The sequence below is a fragment of the Balaenoptera acutorostrata genome, chromosome 4 (genome assembly GCF_949987535.1).
Source record: "Balaenoptera acutorostrata chromosome 4, mBalAcu1.1, whole genome shotgun sequence".
NCBI lineage: Eukaryota > Metazoa > Chordata > Mammalia > Artiodactyla > Balaenopteridae > Balaenoptera > Balaenoptera acutorostrata.
Window position 1 is genome coordinate 85,423,561 of NC_080067.1, and position 21,698 is coordinate 85,445,258.

At 34.9% G+C, this 21,698-nt stretch overlaps 1 protein-coding gene across 8 annotated transcripts in view; it reads right to left on the reverse strand.

Moving 5' to 3' along the window:
- Positions 1–21,698, reverse strand: part of CFAP91 (cilia and flagella associated protein 91) — a 139,647-nt gene that overhangs the window by 87,701 nt on the left and 30,248 nt on the right. For all 8 annotated transcript variants that reach the window (XR_009008245.1, XM_007181870.2, XM_057545963.1 and 5 more), the window contains one exon: positions 19,529–19,710. Coding sequence is in view for 7 of the 8 variants with exons in the window: in XM_007181870.2 (XP_007181932.2) it covers positions 19,529–19,710 (182 nt within the window). In the remaining variant the exon portion in view is untranslated. The remainder of the gene's footprint in view (positions 1–19,528; positions 19,711–21,698) is intronic.

Genomic DNA, 21,698 nt, shown 5'->3' on the forward strand with positions numbered 1-21,698 from the left:
ATGTTCCTCTTTTTTTGTCAAATCTTTGTGTATGTGCTTAAGGAACAATTTATATTTTTCTCCATAAATGCCTTGTGCATGTTTTATTAAGTGCCTTCCTGGGACTTTGTTGTTTGTTGTTATTAAAAATATGATTTTTCAATAATATTTCTAATTACATATCGCTCATACATACAAAAATTACCAATATTTGTATGTTGGTTTCATAATAGGATACCTTATTAAACTGAGGTTCTTAGTTCTGATAATTTATTTCATTTGATTTTTCTATATGAGTACATTGTCTGCAAATATAGTTTTGCTTCTTCTTTCTAATCCTCATACCTAATTCTTCTTATCTTACTGCACTGACTCAATTATTTCTCTATCAGGATGCTATTATTGTCATATTGGGCAAACAATTAATTGTTGGATGAAACTGCCCCATGCAGGGCAGGATGTTTAGTATCCATGCCAGCCTACCTCCCCCTAACCCAACCCATTTGTCTCATCATTATTACATACAAAAATACCATCCAGGTTTCCAAATGTCCCTGGGGGTGATAGGTCATAGCCTAGTTTAATATGCTCTGGGCTAGGATCTTCTCTGCATTGCTAAATAATAGCGGTGATAAAGGAATCACTGTCTTTTTCTTTATTTTAAGGGTAAAGCTTCTCAAGTCTCACCTTTAGTATTATGTTTATCGAAGATAACCTTTATTAAGTTACTAAAATTTCCTTCTGATCTCAGCTTATTTAGAGTTTATAACATGAATGCATGTTGAATGTTATCAAACAGTACTTTTCCTGCACCTATAGAAGCATTTTTCTGACATTTTCTGTTAAAATGGTAAAATACATTGGTTAGTTTTCTGATATTGTACTAAACTTGATTTTGTACAATTAATCCATTTGGTTATGATAAGTCATCTTTTTAAAATACTACAAGAGGGCTTCCCTGGTGGCACAGTGGTTAAGAATCCACCTGCCAATGCAGGGGACACGGGTTCGAGCCCTGGTCCGGGAATATCCCACATGCCACGGAGCAATGAAGCCCATGTGCCACAACTACTGAGCCTGTGCTCTAGAGCCCGCAAGCCACAACTACTGAGGCCACGTGCCACAACTACTGAAGCTTGTGCACCTAGAGCCCGTGCTCCGCCACAAGAGAAGCCACGACAATGAGAAGCCTGCACACCGCAACAAACTGTAGCCCCCGTTCACTGCAACTAGAGAAAGCCTGCGCACAACGAAGACCCAACACAGCCATAAGTAAATAAATAAATAAATAATAAAGTGTACAATTCAATGGTGTTCATATAAAAATAAATAAATAAATAAATAAAATACTACAAGATTTGATTGCTGAACCTAGGGTTTCTGCTCCAGCAACTTGGGAGATGACCCTGCCCCAATAGGGCAGTGATGGCCACTGAGCAGAGAGGAAGGCCTGCCTCACACCTGGCTATGGCCCTACCCCCTCCATCTCCAACCCTACCTCCTACCAAGTTGATAGCTGCCAGCACACCCTGAGTAAACAAATGACTTCTGTTCACGTCAAATCTAGCTCTTCCACCAAAGGCACTGGGCACCTGCAGAGTATATAGGGACACTTGTACATAAGCCCACCCATTAAAGATCGCTGTAGGTAACGGTTTCACCTAAATTCACAGAGACAGAGAAAGTTAAGCAAAATGAAAAGACACAGGAATGCATCTCAATTGAAAGAGCAAGAAAAAACCCCTGGAAAAAATAATGAAACAGAAATAAACAATTTATAAGATAAAAAATTCAAAGCATTAGTAATAAGAATGTGAGCTGAATTAGGGAAAAGAATAGATGAGCAGAGTGAGAATTTTAACAAGGAACTAGAAAATATAAAAAAGAACCAGTTAGAACTGAAGAATACAATAACTGACATCAAAAACACACTAGAAGGGGGACTTCCCTGGTGGCTCAGTGGTAAGAATCCACCTGCCAATGCAGGGGACATGGGTTCGAGCCCTGGTCTGGGAAGATCCCACATGCCGTGGAGCAACTAAGCCTGTGCACCACAACTACTGAGCCTGCGCTCTAGAGCCCGCAAGCCACAAATACTGAGCCCATGTGCCACAACTACTGAAGCCTGTGTGCCTAGAGCCTGTGCTCCACAACGAGAAGCCACTGCAATGAGAAGACTGTGCACCGCAACTAAGAATAGCCCCCACTCACCACAACTAGAGAAAGCCCGCATGCAGCAACAAAGACCCAACACAGCCAAAGATAAATAAATAAAAATAAATAAATAAATAAATTAATTAATAAAAAAGAAGATGAATAAAAGCTTGTCTTTAAAAAAAACACACACACTAGAAAGAATGAATAGCAACTAAGTGATAAAGAAGAATGCATAAGTGATCTGGATGATGGAATAATGGAAATCACCCAATCAGTGCAGTAAAAAGAAAAACAAACTTTAAAAAATGAGAACAGTTTAAGAGATCTCTGGGATAACATCAAGTGTACCAACATTCCCATTATAGGGGTTTCAGAAGGAGAAGAGAGAGAAGGGTTGTGAAATGTATTTGAATAAATTATGACTGAAAACTTATGGAACCTGAAGAAGGAAACAAATATCCAAGTACAGGAGGCAAAGAAAGTTCCAAACAAGATGAACCAAAACAGACCCACATCAAGATAAATCCTAATGAAAATGGTAAAAATTAAAGAGAGAATTCTGAAGGCAGCAAGAAAAAAACAAAGAGTCATTTACAAGGGAATACCCATAAGGCTGATGTCTCTGCAGAGACTCTGCAGGCCAGAGAGAGTGACATGATATATTCAAAGTGCTAAAAGAGAAAAATCTGCAACCTAGGATACTGTATCCAGCAGGATTATCATTTAGAATTGAAGGGGAGATAAAGAACTTCTCAGACAAGCAAAAAACTAATAGAGCTCATCAATACTAAACCTACCCTAAAAGAAATGTTAAAGGGTCTTCTGTAAGTGGAAAGAAAAGGCTATAATAAAAGGTAAGAATCTATGTGGAGGAGGGGAGTAAAAAGGTAGATATTTTGAATAGGTGTGAACTTAAATTACTACCATTTAAAACAAGTAGATGTAGTTATAGGTCATAATACAGGAATTCCATGGTAACCACAAATCAAAAACCTACAACAGATACACAAAAATGGAGAGGAAAGGAACATAAGCATACTAGTAAGAAAATCATCAAACCACAAAGGAAGAAAAAGAAACTAAAAGAAGAAGAAAAGAACAGGAAAGACCTACGAAAACAACCAGAAAACAAGTAACAAAATGGCAATAAGTACATAACTATCAACAATTACTTTAAATGTCAATGAACTAAATGCTCCAATCAAAAGACATAGGGTGACTGAATGGATAAAAACGCAAGACCCATCTCTAGGCTGCTTACAAAAGACTCACTTCAGAACTAAAGACACACAGAGACTGAAAGTGAGAGGACGGAAAAAGATATTTCATGAAACAGAAACGACGAGAAAACGAGGGTAGCAATACTCATATCAGACAAAATATACTTTAAAACAAAGGCTATAAAGAAAGACAAAGAAGGGCATTATATAATGATAAAGAGATCAATAGAAGAGAGGATATTATACTCGTTAACATATATGTACCCAGTACTGGAGCACCTAAATATATAAATCAAATATTAACAGACAAAAGGGAGAAATTGACAGTAATATAACAATAGTAGAGGACTTTAACACCCTATTTATATCTGTGGACAGATCATCCAGACAGAAAATCAATAAGGCGTTAGTGGTCTTAAATGATACAATAGACCATATGTTGGACTTAATGGATATCTACAGTACATCCATCCAAAAACAGCAGAATACACATTCTTTTCAAGTGCATATGGAATATTCTCCAGGATAGATCACATACTAGGCCATGAAACAAGTCTCAACAAATCTAATAGAAATTATATCAAGCATTTTTTCTGACCACAACAGTATGAAACTAAAAATCAATTATGGCAAGAAAAATGAGAAAAGCACACACATGTAGAGACTAAACAACATGCTACTAAAAACCAAATGATCAATGAAGAAATCAAAGAGAAAATCAGAAAATATCTTGACAAATGAAAATGGAAACACAACCTTCCAAAAAGTATGGGATGCAGCAAAAGCAGTTCTAGAAGGGAATTTTGTAGCAATACAGGCCTTCCTCAAGAAACAAGAAAAATCGCAAATAAACAACCTAACCTACCACCTAAAGGAATTAGAAAAAGAAGAGCGAAGCCCAAAGTCAGCAGAAGGAAGGAAATAATAAAAATCAGAGAGGAAATAAATAGAGCAAAAAAAAAAAAAAATTAGAAAAGATCAATGAAACCAAGAACTGGTTCTTTGAAAAGATAAACAAAATTGATAAAACTTTAGCCAGGCTAACAGGAAAAGAGAGAGGACCCAGGTAAACAAAACAAGAAGCAAAAGAGGAGAAGTAACAACCAATAACACAGAGATTTACAAACTTATAACAAAGTACTACTAACAGTTATAAGCCAACTAATTGGACAACCTAGAAGAAATGGAGAAATTTCTAGAAACACACAAACTTCCAAGACTGAATGAGGAGGAAAAAGATCATCTCAACAGACAGATCACTAGTAGTGAAATTGAATTTGTAATTTAAAAAACTCCTACCAAACAAAAATCCGGGACCAGTCATCTTCACAGGGGAATTTTACCAAACATATAAAGAAGAGCTAATAATATCCTTCTCAAACTAATCCAAACACTTGAAGAGAATGAAACATTCCCAAATCCATTCTATGAGGCTACCACTGCCCTGATATCAAAACCAGACAAAGACGCTGCAAAAAAAAAAGATTACAGGCCAATATCTTTGATGAATATAGATACAAAAATCCTCAACAAAATATTAGCAAACTGAATCCAACAATATATAAAAAGGATCATACACCATGATCAAGTGAGATTTATTTGAGGGATGCAAGGATGGTTCAGTATTTGCAAATCAATCAATGTGATACACCACAGTAACAAAAGGAAGGAGAAAAATCACACAATCATTTCAATAGATACAGAAAAAGCATTTGACAAAATTCAAAATCCATTCATGATAAAAACTATCATTGACGTTGGTATAGAGGGAACACATCTCAGCATAATAAAGGCCATTTATGACAAACTCACAGCTAACATCATACTCAAAGGTGAAAAGCTTTCAGTCTTTACTTTAAAATAAGAAAAAGACAAGGATGCCCACTCTCACCACTTCTATTTAATGTAGTATTGGAAGTTCTAGTCACAGCAATCAGACAAGAAAAAAAATGCATCCAAATTAGAAGGGAAGAAGTAAAACTATTGCTCTTTGTGTATGACATGATACTATATATAGAAAACCCAAAGTCGTGATATGATACTAAATATAAAAAACCCAAAGTCTAATACCCAAAAAGGTATTAGAACTAAAAATGAGTTCAGCAAAGTTGCAGGATACAAGATTAATACACAGAAATCTTCTACTTTTCTATATACTAACAATGAACTATCAGAAAGAGAAAGCAAAACAGAAAAAAATCCCATTCAAAATCCCATCAAAAAGAGTAAAATACTAAGAATAAACTTAACCAAGGAGGTGAGAGACCTATACTCTAAAAACTATAAAACACTGATGAAGGAATTTAGAAATGATACCAAGAAATGGAAAAATATCCTGTGTTTTGGATTGGAAGAATTAATATTGTTAAAATGTCCATACCACCCAAAGCAATCTACAGATTTAATTCAATCCCTAACATAATACCCATGACATTTCAACAGAACTAGAACAAATAATCCTAAAATTCATATGAAACCACAAAAGACTCCAAATTGCCAAAGTAATTTGAGATAAGAGAACAAAGCTGGATGTATCATGCTCCCTGACTTCAGACTATACTACAAAGCTACAGTAATGAAAACAGCATGGTACTGGCACAAAAACATATATAAAGATCAATGGAACAGAATAGAGAACTCAGAAATAAACTCATACTCCTATGATCAATTAATCTATGACAAAGGAGGGAAGAATATACAATAGAGAAAATACAGTCTCTTCAATAAATGGTACTGGGAAAACGAGACAGATACATGTAAAAGAATGAAATTAGAACATTCTCTCACAACATATACAAAATAAACTCAAAATGGACTAAAGACCTAAGTGTAAGACCTGAAACCATAGAATTCCTAGAAGAAAACATAGGCAGAACACTCTGACATAAATCATAGCCATATTCTTCTGGATCTGTCTCCTAAGGCAAAGGAAACAAAAGCAAAAATAAACAAATGGGACCTAGTTAAACTCAAAAGCTTTTGCACAGCAAAGGAAATCATTGACAAAATGAAAAGACAACCTACTGAAAGGGAGAAAATATTTGCAGGTGATATAACTGACAAGTGGTTAATATCAAAATATATAAACAGCTCATACAACTCAATATCTAAAAAACCAAACAACCCAATTAAAAAATGGACAAAAGAGCTGAAGAGACATTTTTCCAAAGAAGACAATACAGATGGCCAACAGGCACATGAAAAGATGCTCAACATCACTAATCATCAGAGAAATGTAAACCACAATCAGATGTCACCTCACACCTGTCAGAATGGCTATCACCAAAAAGTCTACAAATAACAAACATTGGGAAGGATGTAGAGAAATAGGAACCCTTGTACACTGCTGGTAGAAATTAAAATTGATGCAGCCACTATGGAAAACAGGAGGTTCCTCAAAAAACTAAAAATAGAACTACCATATGATGCAGCAATTCCACTCCTGGGTATACATTCCCCCCCCCCAAAAACAACCCCAAAACACTAACTTGAAAAGATACATGCACCCCAATGTTCATAGCAGCATTACTTACAGTAGCCAAGATATGGAAGCAACCCAAGAATCCATCAACAGGTGAATGGATTAAGAAGATGTGGTGTATATATACAATGGAATTTACTCAGCTATAAAAAAGGAATAAATTTCTGCCATTTGCAACAATGTAGATGGACCTAGAGCATATTATCCTCAGTGAAATAAGCCAGACAGAGAAAGACATAGTGTATGTTATCACTTACATGTGGAATCTAAAAAATAAAACAAAGGAGCGTATATAACAAAACAAACAACCTCACATAGAAAACAAACTAGTGGATACCAATGAGGAGAGGGAAGGGGTGGGAGGGCGAGACAGGGGTACGGGATTAAGAGATACAAACTACTATGTATAAAATAGATAAGCAATGATGATATATTATACAGCACATGGACATACAGCCATTATTTTGTAATAACTTTAAATGGAGTATAATCTATTAAAAATTCACTATGCTGTACACCTGAAACTAATATAATCTTAGTTTTTAAATGTAGGGCAAAAGTGATGCATAGTGTTCTCTTATAGTCCCTAAATCATTTAGTCTATAGTATGTCCCTCTTCCAATTCTAATACTCTTTATTTGCAACGTCTGTCTTTGTTCTTGATGTTTCCCACAAGAAGTTTCAGTATATTATTAATCTTTATCCAAAAAATTTATGATCGTAATGACTATTTATTTTGCCTTTTTAAGGTTTCTTATTGGTTTCTGATTTAAAATTTATTATTTACTTAACTTGTGAAGATTAAATAAGTTAAAAACATAAAGCACTTGGAATAGTTCTTGGCACATAGCACTCAGTGTTTTTCTTAGTGCTTTCGGTGTCAACCTTTTACTGTGTCATTATTTTTTACTTATTTTTATGCAAACATTCTACTAATGTATAATATACACACAGAAAGGTACACAAAGGAACATCCCAAATAACCAGCACTCAGATCAAGGAACAGAATTTACCAGAACCCTAGATTGCCCATCATACTCCCTCCCAGTCTCTACTTGCCTCAAGGATAGCCACCAGCCTGAATCCTAATATATTAATTTAGCTCTGATAGGTTTTGATCTTTATATAAATGAAATCAAAATGTAGGTACTCTTTAGTGTCTTACTTCTTTTGCTCAGCAATATGTATGTGAGATTCACCCATGTGGTTATGTGTAGCTGTACTTTCATTCTCGTTACTATATAGTATTCCACTGTGTGAACATACTACAGGTTATTCATCCATTCTATGGTTGATGGACATCTGGGTTGTTTTCAGTTCAGAGTTACTATGAATAGTGCTGCTATGAACATTCTTGCATTGTCTCTTGGTGAAAATTATATATGCATTTCTTATAGTAGAGCTAAGTACTCACTTTTCTTGGGTATATAGTGAGGGATGACGTTCCTGGGTTGTTAGGTATTGTGTCAGCTTTAGAAGATACTACCAGTTTCCAAAGAATGGTTGCAATATATACATGCAGTATATGAAATTCTCTTTGCTTCAAATCCTTATCATCACTTAGTAATATCAATCTTTTTAACATTAGTTATTCTGGTATGTCTGTAGTATCAAACTGAGATTTTAATTTGCATTTCCCTGATGACTAATCAGGTTGAACACTGTTTCATATGTTTATTGGCCATTTGAAAACCCATTTTATCAAGTGACTGCTCACATCATTTGCTAACTTTTCTATTGGGTCGTCTTTTTCTTGTTGATTTGTAGGATTTCTTTATGTGTTCTAGATATGAGTCTTCTGTCATATGTAGGTATTGCAAATACCTTCTCCCAATATGTGGTTTGCCTTTTCACTATCTTAATGTATTTTGGTGAACAGAGGTTCTTAATTTTAATGTGATCGAATTTCTTAATTTTCCCTTTATGGGTAGCATTTTTTGTTCTATTTAATAAAATGTGTGCCTACCCAAGATCATGAAAATATTCCCTTATGTTTCCTTCTAAATTTTTGTTTCACCTTTCGCATTTAGACATCTGGGATTGGTTCAGTTTATGGTGTGAACTAGGAATCGAGTCACTGTTTTCAAGATGACTATCTAATTGACTCAGCACCATTTATTGAAAAGATCATTTTTTTTCTAGTGTACTGTAGTACCATCTTTGTCTTAAGTCAGATGATATCTACTTGTGGGTTAATTTCTGGACTCCCTATTCTGTAACAATGATCTATTTGTGTACCTTTGAGAATATACCACACTGTGTGATTACTGCAGCTTTAAAGTAAGTCTTTGTATCTCATAGTGTATACTGTTCTGTTTCTTCACATTTGCCTTGGCTACTTTTGACCCTTTCACATTTCCATATTAATTTTAGAATCAGGTTATCAATTTACACACACACACACACGTTGGGTTTTTTTGTTTGTTTGTTTGTTTTTCCCAGTACTGCCTGGAGGTAGAAATCAGAATCAAAGTTCACTTTTGCACATGGATATCTAATTGTTTCATCAACATTTATTGAAAAGACCTCCTTTTTCCCACTGAATATAGTGGCATCTTTCTCATAAATCAAGTGACTATAAATGTGGAGTGAGAAATCGGCCAGTTCAAAGGAGCCCAGAGCCATAATTATTTCCTTGAAATACTACAGCCAAGTTATTTCCACATTCAGTTTCTTAATGCATAATCAGATCTACATCAGGTCTTGCCATGGCTTACCACATGCAAACTCTTTTATGTGAAATACATTAATCGTCTTGTTCAAATCACCTAAATCCTAACTTTTGATAGCTTAATCTGAAAGAGAAGCATTAAAAAATCTTCCACTGTGAATAGGAATTTGTCCATGTTTCCTTGTGATTCAATCAATTTTGTTTTATATTTTGAGTCTATGCAGAGTAAATTCAAATTCATAACAGATATAACTTCTGGTGGGTTTTTCCTTTTATAACTGTTTCATGTTCTTCATTATCCCTTTTACTGTTTTCTGATTAACTTTGGTCTAATATTAACATTGTTACACCAGCTTTTTTTGCGTCAGCTTTCAGTATATTTTCCACTCCTTTATTTTCAAAGTTATAATGCTATTTTATAAATAGCAAGCTGTTTTTGCTGGGTTTTAATGAATTCAATCCAAGAATTTTTTAATAGGCAAGTTTAAGTCACTTTTATTATATATTTTGATTATTAAAATATTTGAACATTTTCCCTACACTTTACTATGTATTTTCTATTTATCGTGTTTTTTCTTTGCGTTTTCCCCCATTTCTACTGTTATTTCCACTTTTTCCCCTTTACCAATTGTGAAATGATATATTTCTTCTCTTTTTTCCAGAGGTTACACACAAATTTTTTAACCTAGAAATTTCCACTCATAGTTTTCTAATAAAGTCTAAAGCTAATTAATATTGCTCTCTCTCCAAAAGAAAATAGAATTTTCACATGCTTTATTCTTATTTCTTCTTAACTCCAATACTCAGTGTGGTTCTTAAACCAGCAGTAGCAGCAGCATCTGAGAGCTTGGTAGAAATGCAAATTCTCCACCCTTTCTCAGACCTAGTAAATCAGAATCTCTGGGACGGGGCCAGGAATCAGTGTTTTAACAAGCTCACCAGATGATTCTTATTCATGCTAAAGTCTGAAAAGGACTGATCTAGAGCAGAGGTCAGCAAACTTTCTCTGTGAAAGGCCAGTGAGTAAATACATGAGGCTTTGTGGGCCACACAGTCTCTTTCAGTTACTCAATTCTGCATGGCAGTGCAAAAGCAGGCAAGGACACTACGTAACAAATAAGTTTGGCTGTATTCCAATAAAACCATTTTAGGGTCACTGGAATTTTAATCTCATATCATTTTCACATGTCACAAAATAGTACAAATAATTTTCACATGTCGCAAAATAGGTTTTTTTCATCCATTTTTAAATGTAAAAATCATCCTTAACTTGCAGGCCATATAAAAAAAGGCAATAGGCCAAACTGGCCTATGGACCATAGCTTGCCAATCCTGATCTAGAGTTTTAGTACTTGCTTCATTCTTTTTTTTTTTTTAAGTATCATTTTTAAAAACTCAACACTTTAAATTTTTAATTACGTATTTTTCTCTTTTTTTGCTCATCATGTTCTTAAACCCTGCTTCTTCCTTTTGGACTTATTTTTCTTCTTGTTGAAGTATGTCCTTTTGTTCTTCCTTTTTGGATTAATAGCTAACATGTATAGAATGCTTATTTACATACTAAGCACTGGTCTAAGCACATTACATAAGTGAATTTAAATTAATCTTTACAATATCCTATGAGATAGACCTATGAAATGTCCTATCCTGTGAAAGTGTCGTTATTTCACCTTCACTCCTGAATAACAGTTTGGATGGTATAAGAATTCTAGATTTGGGATTATTTTCCCACAGCACTTTAAAGATAATACTACAAAATGCCCACCTGGAGCACTCCTGCTCTTAGAGAGCCTGGAATTCCTTGCATAAATGGCCCCAAGCCCACTTCCAAAATCTACATGGGCCTCTTCTCAGGATTCAGACTCCTGAGGGCAGACTATATGCTGCTGTTTGTTCACCCTTAAGCCCAAGGCATAGCCAAGAGGCAGCTGTTTGCAAGGATGTGTAAACAGAAAATGGAAAAGCAAGGTGGGGCAATCATATACATGCATGACAGGCCCCTCGTGATGTGGAACAGAGCCAGAGAAAAGGGCAGGCCACTAGGCAGCCTCTCCCATTGCTGCCACATTCCAGCATGCAATCCCAAAGAGTCTAAGATTTTTAAATGTACATTTGTCCTTTCAACTTTTTAGAAAGATTTATTTGTGAAAAATATAGAACGTATTTTATCTAACAGATAGTAGCTTGATTTATAATTTTTAAACATCTATACATATATCAATAGTATATGGGCCTCTATTTGAACCTCTGCCCAGAGCCTCACCAATGAGGAGGTAGGCCTAACTCATGGAGGTTTTTATTGATACTTCAACCCCAGAGCTGCCAGTGGCAGGGCTCCAGATTAGGCCTTTTACCAAGTGAAGCACTTCTGAGCCCCTGCCCAGATTTTTTGTTTTAGATATCCTGGTTCTGGTCCTCCTGCAGCTCAATGCTAAGCCCTTGTCACACCAAGAGGTAAAGCCCAAGGCCCCAGGTAGGAGCACTTGGCTTAGACTGGCAGGCACTGGGCTTCAGTCCTATCTGTGGGCAGGAGAAAAGTTTCTGTCTCCTTTAGTTTAAGCAGGTAACTCAGATCTGCTCCCCACCGTTCAGTCCCTGCTTACCATCACAGGTTCCCAGCTATTTCTTTCTTTTAGGAAGAAGTCTCCACTTCTAGACTATGGAAATTTTCTTCCTTGCTTTTAAGTGTGGTTATTAATCTTTATAATATGTTTTTTATGTGCTCAGAGCAAAGGGAAAGAGTTCAGCATACTTTTAACCTGTCATCTAGGCCTGAAATTAGAGCCTCTGGTTCAAAGTGTGGGTGTCAAGAATGCTTAATCTGTATTCATAAAGTGGGCCAGGAAACAAGAATCAAAACTAGAACTCAGATATGAACATCTTCTTTGCCTGTGATGCAGAATTGATCACAGTAATTAATTACATTGGGGAAACAAAAGTAATCTCATTTTAATAAAAATCATTACAGTGTACCAACTATCTCCATGACCTTAGAGGAGTCAGCCTCTCTGGTTCTCAGCTTCCCAGCTACAATCAAGTGAGGTCAATAAGCTAATGCCTAATAGTTTCTAAAGGTCCCTTCTCTTATTAATTTTTATAGTTTCACATAATAAGGGCCTAGACCAGAGTGAATTTCTATACTCTGAGAGTGAATTTCTGAGCCTGGAAGATATTAGAATTTCAGAGATAATATCAAAAGAAATCATCCAAATCATCAAATAAAGTATATAAGAGAGCCTTGATAAATTGCAAGATATTTTAGCAAAGAAAGATAATATTATTACATATGTTGAAATACGCATTCAGTATTATACACTCAAGAAAGGTTTATGGAGCAACAGTCAGCTCTACCCACCACCAGAGCCTCCCATCAAGCCTCTTAGATAGCCTCAACCACCAAAGGGCAGACAACAGAAGCAAGAAAAACTACAATCCTGCAGCCTGTGGACCAAAAACCACAGTTACAGAAAGAAAGAGAAGATGAAAAGGCAGAGGGCTATGTACCAGATGAAGGAACAAGAAAAAACCCCAGAAAAACAACTAAATGAAGTGGAGATAGGCAACCTTCCAGAAAAAGAATTCAGAATAATGATAGTGAAGATGATCCAGGACCTCGGAATAAGAATGGAGGCAAAGATTGAGAAGATGCAAGAAATGATTAACAAAGACCTAGAAGAATTAAAGAACAAACAAACAGAGATGACCAATACAATAACTGAAATGAAAACTACACTAGAAGGAATCAATAGCAGAATAACTGAGGCAGAAGAACGGATAAGTGACCTGGAAGACAGAATGGTGGAATTCACTGCTGCGGAACAGACTAAAGAAAAAAGAATGAAAAGAAATGAAGACAGCATAAGAGACCTCTGGGACAACATTAAACGCAACAACATTCGCATTATAGGGGTCCCAGAAGGAGAAGAGAGAGAGAAAGGACCAGAGAAAATATTTGAAGAGATTATAGTCGAAAACTTCCCTAACATGGGAAAGGAAATAGCCACCCAAGTCCAGGAAGCGCAGAGAGTCCCATACAGAATAAACCCAAGGAGAAACACGCCGAGACACATAGTAATCAAAGTGGCAAAAATTAAAGACAAAGAAAAATTACTGAAAGCAGCAAGGGAAAAACGACAAATAACATACAAGGGAACTCCCATAAGGTTAACAGCTGATTTCTCAGCAGAAACTCTGCAAGCCAGAAGGGAGTGGCATGAAATACTTAAAGTGATGAAAGGGAAGAACCTACAACCAAGATTACTCTACCCAGCAAGGATCTCATTTAGATTTGATGGAGAAATCAAAAGCTTTACAGACAAGCAAAAGCTACGAGAATTCAGCACCACCAAACCAGCTCTACAACAAATGCTAAAGGAACTTCTCTAAGTGGGAAACACAAGAGAAGAAAAGGACCTACAAAAACAAACCCAAGACAATTAAGAAAATGGTCATAGGAACATACATATCGATAACTACCTTAAACGTGAATGGATTAAATGCCCCAACCAAAAGACATAGACTGGCTGAATGGATACAAAAACAAGACCCATATATATGCTGTCTACAAGAGACCCACTTCAGACCTAGGGACACATACAGACTGAAAGTGAGGGGATGGAAAAAGATATTCCATGCAAATGGAAATCAAAAGAAAGCTGGAGTAGCTATACTCATATCAGATAAAATAGACTTTAAAATAAAGAATGTTACAAGAGACAAGGAAGGACACTACATAATGATCCAGGGATCAATCCAAGAAGAAGATATAACAATTATAAATATATATGCACCCAACATAGGAGCACCTCAATACATAAGGCAACTGCTAACAGCTATAAAAGAGGAAATCGACAGTAACACAATAATAGTGGGGGACTTTAACACCTCACTTACACCAATGGACAGATCATCCAAAATGAAAATAAATAAGGAAACAGAAGCTTTAAATGACACAATAGACCAGATAGATTTAATTGATATATATAGGACATTCCATCCAAAAACGGCAGATTACACGTTCTTCTCAAGTGCGCACGGAACATTCTCCAGGATAGATCACATCTTGGGTCACAAATCAAGCCTCAGTAAATTTAAGAAAATTGAAATCATATCAAGCATCTTTTCTGACCACAACGCTATGAGATTAGAAATGAATTACAGGGAAAAAAACGTAAAAAAGACAAACACATGGAGGCTAAACAATACGTTATTAAATAACCAAGAGATCACTGAAGAAATCAAACAGGAAATAAAAAAATACCTAGAGACAAATGACAATGAAAACACGACGACCCAAAACCTATGGGATGCAGCAAAAGCGGTTCTAAGAGGGAAGTTTATAGCTATACAAGCCTACCTAAAGAAACAAGAAAAATCTCAAGTAAACAATCTAACCTTACACCTAAAGAAACTAGAGAAAGAAGAACAAACAAAACCCAAAGTTAGCAGAAGGAAAGAAATCATAAAGATCAGAGCAGAAATAAATGAAATAGAAACAAAGAAAACAATAGCAAAGATCAATAAAACTAAAAGTTGGTTCTTTGAGAAGATAAACAAAATTGATAAGCCATTAGCCAGACTCATCAAGAAAAAGAGGGAGAGGACTCAAATCAATAAAATCAGAAATGAAAAAGGAGAAGTTACAACAGACACCGCAGAAATACAAAACATCCTAAGAGACTACTACAAGCAACTTTATGCCAATAAAATGGACAACCTGGAAGAAATGGACAAATTCTTAGAAAGGTATAACCTTCCAAGACTGAATCAGGAAGAAACAGAAAATATCAACAGACCAATCACAAGTAATGAAATTGAAACTGTGATTAAAAATCTTCCAACAAACAAAAGTCCAGGACCAGATGGCTTCACAGGTGAATTCTATCAAACATTTAGAGAAGAGCTAACACCCATCCTTCTCAAACTCTTCCAAAAAATTGCAGAGGAAGGAACTCTCCCAAACTCATTCTATGAGGCCACCATCACCCTGATACCAAAACCAGAAAAAGACACTACAAAAAAAGAAAATTACAGACCAATATCACTGATGAATATAGATGCAAAAATCCTCAACAAAATACTAGCAAACAGAATCCAACAACACATTAAAAGGATCATACACCACGATCAAGTGGGATTTATCCCAGGGATGCAAGGATTCTTCAATATACGCAAATCAATCAATGTGATACACCATATTAACAAATTGAAGAAGAAAAACCATATGATCATCTCAATAGATGCAGAAAAAGCTTTTGACAAAATTCAACACCCATTTATGATAAAAACTCTCCAGAAAGTGGGCATAGAGGGAACCTACCTCAACATAATAAAGGCCATATATGACAAACCCACAGCAAACATCATTCTCAATGGTGAAAAACTGAAAGCATTTCCTCTAAGATCAGGAATGAGACAAGGATGTCCACTCTCACCACTATTATTCAACATAGTTCTGGAAGTCCTAGCCACGGCAATCAGAGAAGAAAAAGAAATAAAAGGAATACAAATTGGAAAAGAAGAAGTAAAACTGTCACTGTTTGCGGATGACATGATACTATACATAGAGAATCCTAAAACTGCCACCAGAAAACTACTAGAGCTGATTAATGAATATGGTAAAGTTGCAGGTTACAAAATTAATGCACAGAAATCTCTTGCATTCCTATACACTAATGATGAAAAATCTGAAAGAGAAATTATGGAAACACTCCCATTTACCATTGCAACAAAAAGAATAAAATACCTAGGAATAAACCTACCTAGGGAGACAAAAGACCTGTATGCAGAAAACTATAAGACACTGATGAAAGAAATTAAAGATGATACCAACAGATGGAGAGATATACCATGTTCTTGGATTGGAAGAATCAACATTGTGAAAATGAGTATACTACCCAAAGCAATCTACAGATTCAATGCAATCCCTATCAAATTACCAATGGCATTTTTTACGGAGCTAGAACAAATCATCTTAAAATTTGTATGGAGACACAAAAGACCCCGAATAGCCAAAGCAGTCTTGAGGCAAAAAAATGGAGCTGGAGGAATCAGACTCCCTGACTTCAGACTATACTACAAAGCTACAGTAATCAAGACAATATGGTACTGGCACAAAAACAGAAACATAGATCAATGGAACAAGATAGAAAGCCCAGAGATTAACCCACGCACCTATGGTCAACTAATCTATGACAAAGGAGGCAAAGATATACAATGGAGAAAAGACAGTCTCTTCAATAAGTGGTGCTGGGAAAACTGGACAGCCACATGTAAAAGAATGAAATTAGAATACTCCCTAACACCATACACAAAAATAAACTCAAAATGGATTAGAGACCTAAATATAAGACTGGCCACTATAAAACTCTTAGAGGAAAACATAGGAAGAACACTCTTTGACATAAATCACAGCAAGATCTTTTTCGATCCACCTCCTAGAGTAATGGAAATAAAAACAAAAATAAACAAGTGGGACCTAATGAAACTTCAAAGCTTTTGCACAGCAAAGGAAACCATAAACAAGACGAAAAGACAACCCTCAGAATGGGAGAAAATATTTGCAAATGAATCAACGGACAAAGGATTAATCTCCAAAATATATAAACAGCTCATTCAGCTCAATATCAAAGAAACAAACACCCCAATCCAAAAATGGGCAGAAGACCTAAATAGACATTTCTCCAAAGAAGACATACAGACAGCCACGAAGCACATGAAAAGATGCTCAACATCACTAAGTATTAGAGAAATGCAAATCAAAACTACAATGAGGTATCACCTCACTCCTGTTAGAATGGGCATCATCAGAAAATCTACAAACAACAAATGCTGGAGAGGGTGTGGAGAAAAGGGAACCCTCTTGCACTGTTGGTGGGAATGTAAATTGATACAGCCACTATGGAGAACAATATGGAGGTTCCTTAAAAAACTAAAAATAGAATTACCATATGACCCAGCAATCCCACTACTGGGCATATACCCAGAGAAAACCGTAATTCAAAAAGACACGTGCACCCGAATGTTCATTGCAGCACTATTTACAATAGCCAGGTCATGGAAGCAACCTAAATGCCCATCAACAGACGAATGGATAAAGAAGTTGTGGTACATATATACAATGGAATATTACTCAGCCATAAAAAGGAACGAAATTGAGTCATTTGTTGAGAAGTGGATGGATCTAGAGACTGTCATACAGAGTGAAGTAAGTCAGAAAGAGAAAAACAAATATCGTATATTAATGCATGTATGTGGAACCTAGAAAAATGGTACAGATGAGCCAGTTTGCAGGGCAGAAGTTGAGACACAGATGTAGAGAATGGACATATGGACACCAAGGGGGGAAAACTGCGATGAGGTGGGGATGGTGGTGTGCTGATTTGGGCGATTGGGATTGACATGTATACACTGATGTGTATAAAACTGATGCCTAATAAGAACCTGCAGTATAAAAAAACAAACAAAACAACTAATACTAAACTTTCATTGGGTTATTTGTATGGAAATATATTAATATAAATGTTTCAGACATTACATGAAATTTCTAAAAATCTTATATTTGTATTTGTATGGAAATATGTATGGAAATATGTTAATATAAATGTTTCAGACATTACATGAAATTTCTAAAAATCTTATATTTGTATTTGTATGGAAATATGTATGGAAATATGTTAATATAAATGTTTCAGACATTACATGAAATTTCTAAAAATCTTATATTTGTAGTTGTATGGAAATATGTATGGAAATATGTTAATATAAATGTTTCAGACATTACATGAAATTTCTAAAAATCTTATATTTGTATTTGTATGGAAATATGTATGGAAATATGTTAATATAAATGTTTCAGACATTACATGAAATTTCTAAAAATCTTATATTTGTATTTGTATGGAAATATGTATGGAAATATGTTAATATAAATGTTTCAGACATTACAGGAAACGTCTAAAAATCTTATATGTTCTGGTATAATGTTATAAGTAATAATCCTAGTTATTACTTTAAAATGTATATCTCAGAAATAACTAATTTTCTTGTCAACTGCGTTATTATGAACTTTCATCAAATCTTTAACCATGGTCATTTTTAAGTCTTTTGTCATTTACAGACAGTTCTGGGTGTACTCTGATGATTTTGCAAATATGTTCCTATAAAAGGGTTTCATCTTCAAGAAATTCATGGAAAAGACTCTGACAAGTACAGGTTTCTGGTAACTGACTGTACTGCTGAACTGAATGAATAAGCATTTTCAGAACTCTAATGAAAAACTGATGAACTCATAAAAGTGCTAACAAAAGATCAAGATGAAAAAAAAGAAATTAATTACATGGGACTGAGTGAACTGATGAGGATGAGTATAATTTTTGTGACTTTCTGTCTGAATTAAAAAAAAAAAATCCCACAAGGACTCAGAGGAAAAGAATATACAAATCAATTTTCACTGCAAAGTAAAGGAGCTGTTACAGTGGAGGATTACTGGACTGAATGTCAATATTATGACATAGTATAAGTGTGTTTCATGTTTGGTAATTGCAATCATTGTTGCTTTTGTTGTGGTCATCCATGTACAATGCTTGGTGTCAGTCTATTTATCTCTTGTAAAAATAAAATACACTGTGTGTGTGTGGAAAAAAAAAAAAAAAAAGAAAGGTTTATGTGTAAAGAAGGAGTATGAATGCCTCAGTGAAAAAGAACTGATTCACTGGGAGAAACAGTGAGAAGAGGGAGGGGAGTCGTCAGCAAAGTAACCAAAAAATTAAGCCGAAATATAACTTCAGCTTCAGGGGAAAAGGACAATAAGCCTCCTTACAGTGAAAAGGGCGTAAATACCTTTGAACAAATCTATCAGAAAATGTATGAGTCTATGAAGTAGCTCTACTGAGCAAGACGCTTTAAATAGCAATACTTTAAACCACAGTTGCCTCTATGTGTGTCATTTCCAAGAACTCAGTAGCACGTGTGGTTATCAGGACTGTCATCTGCAAATATTCAAAAGAATTACCAACTCACCCCAAGTGAGAGTTGCCAGGGTCAGCAGTTCAGGGATGGAATCCTGACATACTATGTATTCTGGAGAATACGGGTCTGTTTGAACTTCGGCATCGCGATAATCAGTCTGAGTGCCCACAGTATACTTTGAAGGAATGGGGAGGTACTTAGTAGAAGGAGGAGGAAAAGTATATGGCTCTGCCCTAAAAGAGAAAATCATTTTAAAAATTAAAACCTGATACAATCACTTTATACCTATCAATAGGTTTTGAAACATATATGATAAAGAGTTAAACAGTCTTTCTATATAAAATGCCCTTGTGAATCAATAAGACAGTTAAATAGCCACAGAGAAATGGGTAAAGGACAGTCCAGAAAACAAAAAGTAAAACTTCTAACAATCATATGAAAAGATAATGAACATAACTAGTAATCTAAGAAAAGTAAATTAAAACAGCAAGATGCTATTTTATTATATAACATAAGCAATGATTTAAAAGTTTGAAAGTACCTAGCATCAATGAAGTTGTGAAGAAACAGACATTCTCATAAACTGTTGATGGAAATACAAATAGGTACAACCTAACTAACAGGTAACTTATCAATATATATCAAACCCTTAAAATACCCTTTTGCCCCAGCAATTGTACTCCTAGGAATTCATTGTAGGAAATAATTCAATGAGTGTGCAAAGATATATGCAAACATGTTTACAAAGTCTCATTTATTAGAGTAAAAAACTTTTTTTAATGGCCAATTTTATTTTTAAAAAATGGTTATACCTGGAGTCATTAGGCATCAACCTTGGACCCATTATTTTCACCTTTGTTTTTTTCATTCTGTCTATTTTTAAATACAAAAAACCTCTTTAATTCACTTAAACATATGCCCACCCTTACACATAATTTCTTAAACAATAAGTATGACAGCACATACGGTTTAATGTTTCAGTGCAGTGTTTTCTTGTGCTTTTGAGTTTGCGTCCCTCAATCCCTTTTTCTTCCTTATCCACCTGTAGCAGTACCTTCTCTATATACCCAATATCTAGGGTATGTATCTCAGTTGTATCCTTGAATTATATCTTCCATATTTTTTTGCACACTTATTTTCTACACTGACACAAATATACACAAATATAGTGTTATTTTATCATTTGACTAACATGAAATCATACTATAAATACATTTTTGCATCTTGCTTTTTCGACTAAACAACACTTCACGGAAACCCTTCCCAATCTACTCATGTGACTCTTTCAAAAAAAAAAATTACAAACTTAATCATCATCAGTAGAAAAATTGTTTTTTAAAAAATGGCACATACATAATGGAATTTATCCAGCTATTAAAACTTACAATGTAATGTATATTTATGAACAAACAAAAATGTCTATGATCCAAAGTAAAGTAGAAAAAATAACACTGTAAAGCAGTATGTACATTAGGAGTACATTTTTATGTTTTTAAAGACTGTGTTATTAGGCACATAAAAATGCCTAGATGGACACACAATAATAAAAGCAATTATTTCTGGATAGTAGGGTTATAGAGAGAATTTTTTTCACGTTTATAGTCTTCCGAATTTTCTAACTTTTTTTTTAACCTGTATATATACGACTTATAAAATAAGAAAAAAAAATAACCATTTCCATTTAAAATAAATCATTTTGAAGAATTGGTTAAATTACACAAACAATAAATAATGGAAAAAAAGAGAGAGATTTCCATTATGAAAAAGTCAAAGGCAAGGGGAGGTGCTTATACATGAGCACAGCATGTACAGCTTAGCTCAAAGAAAAATGCATTTCAAGCCAATTAGAAAGAAGTGTCTATTTGACATTTTGACCTGTGATGGAACAGTACTTTAAATTGTTTTTAATGCTGAATTCTAACAGGCATTGAAATAATTTTTCAGCAGTTGCTATTAATTTCTAACACATGTAGACATATAGTTTCTTAAGTTTTCAGCAGAAAGTATGCTACTATAAAAATTCTACTTGAGGAAATAACTTCAAATTAGCTTTATCATCACAGATCATGTGAATATTATAACACCATAAGCTTAAATCAAGAGAATTATTGTTTTCTAAATTAAATAATTTCACATTTGACCCATCTGATCAAATGTGCTAGGATTATGGTAAAGCCTGAGGAATCTTTCTGACTAAGCTTTCTGCTGACTTGGGACCCTT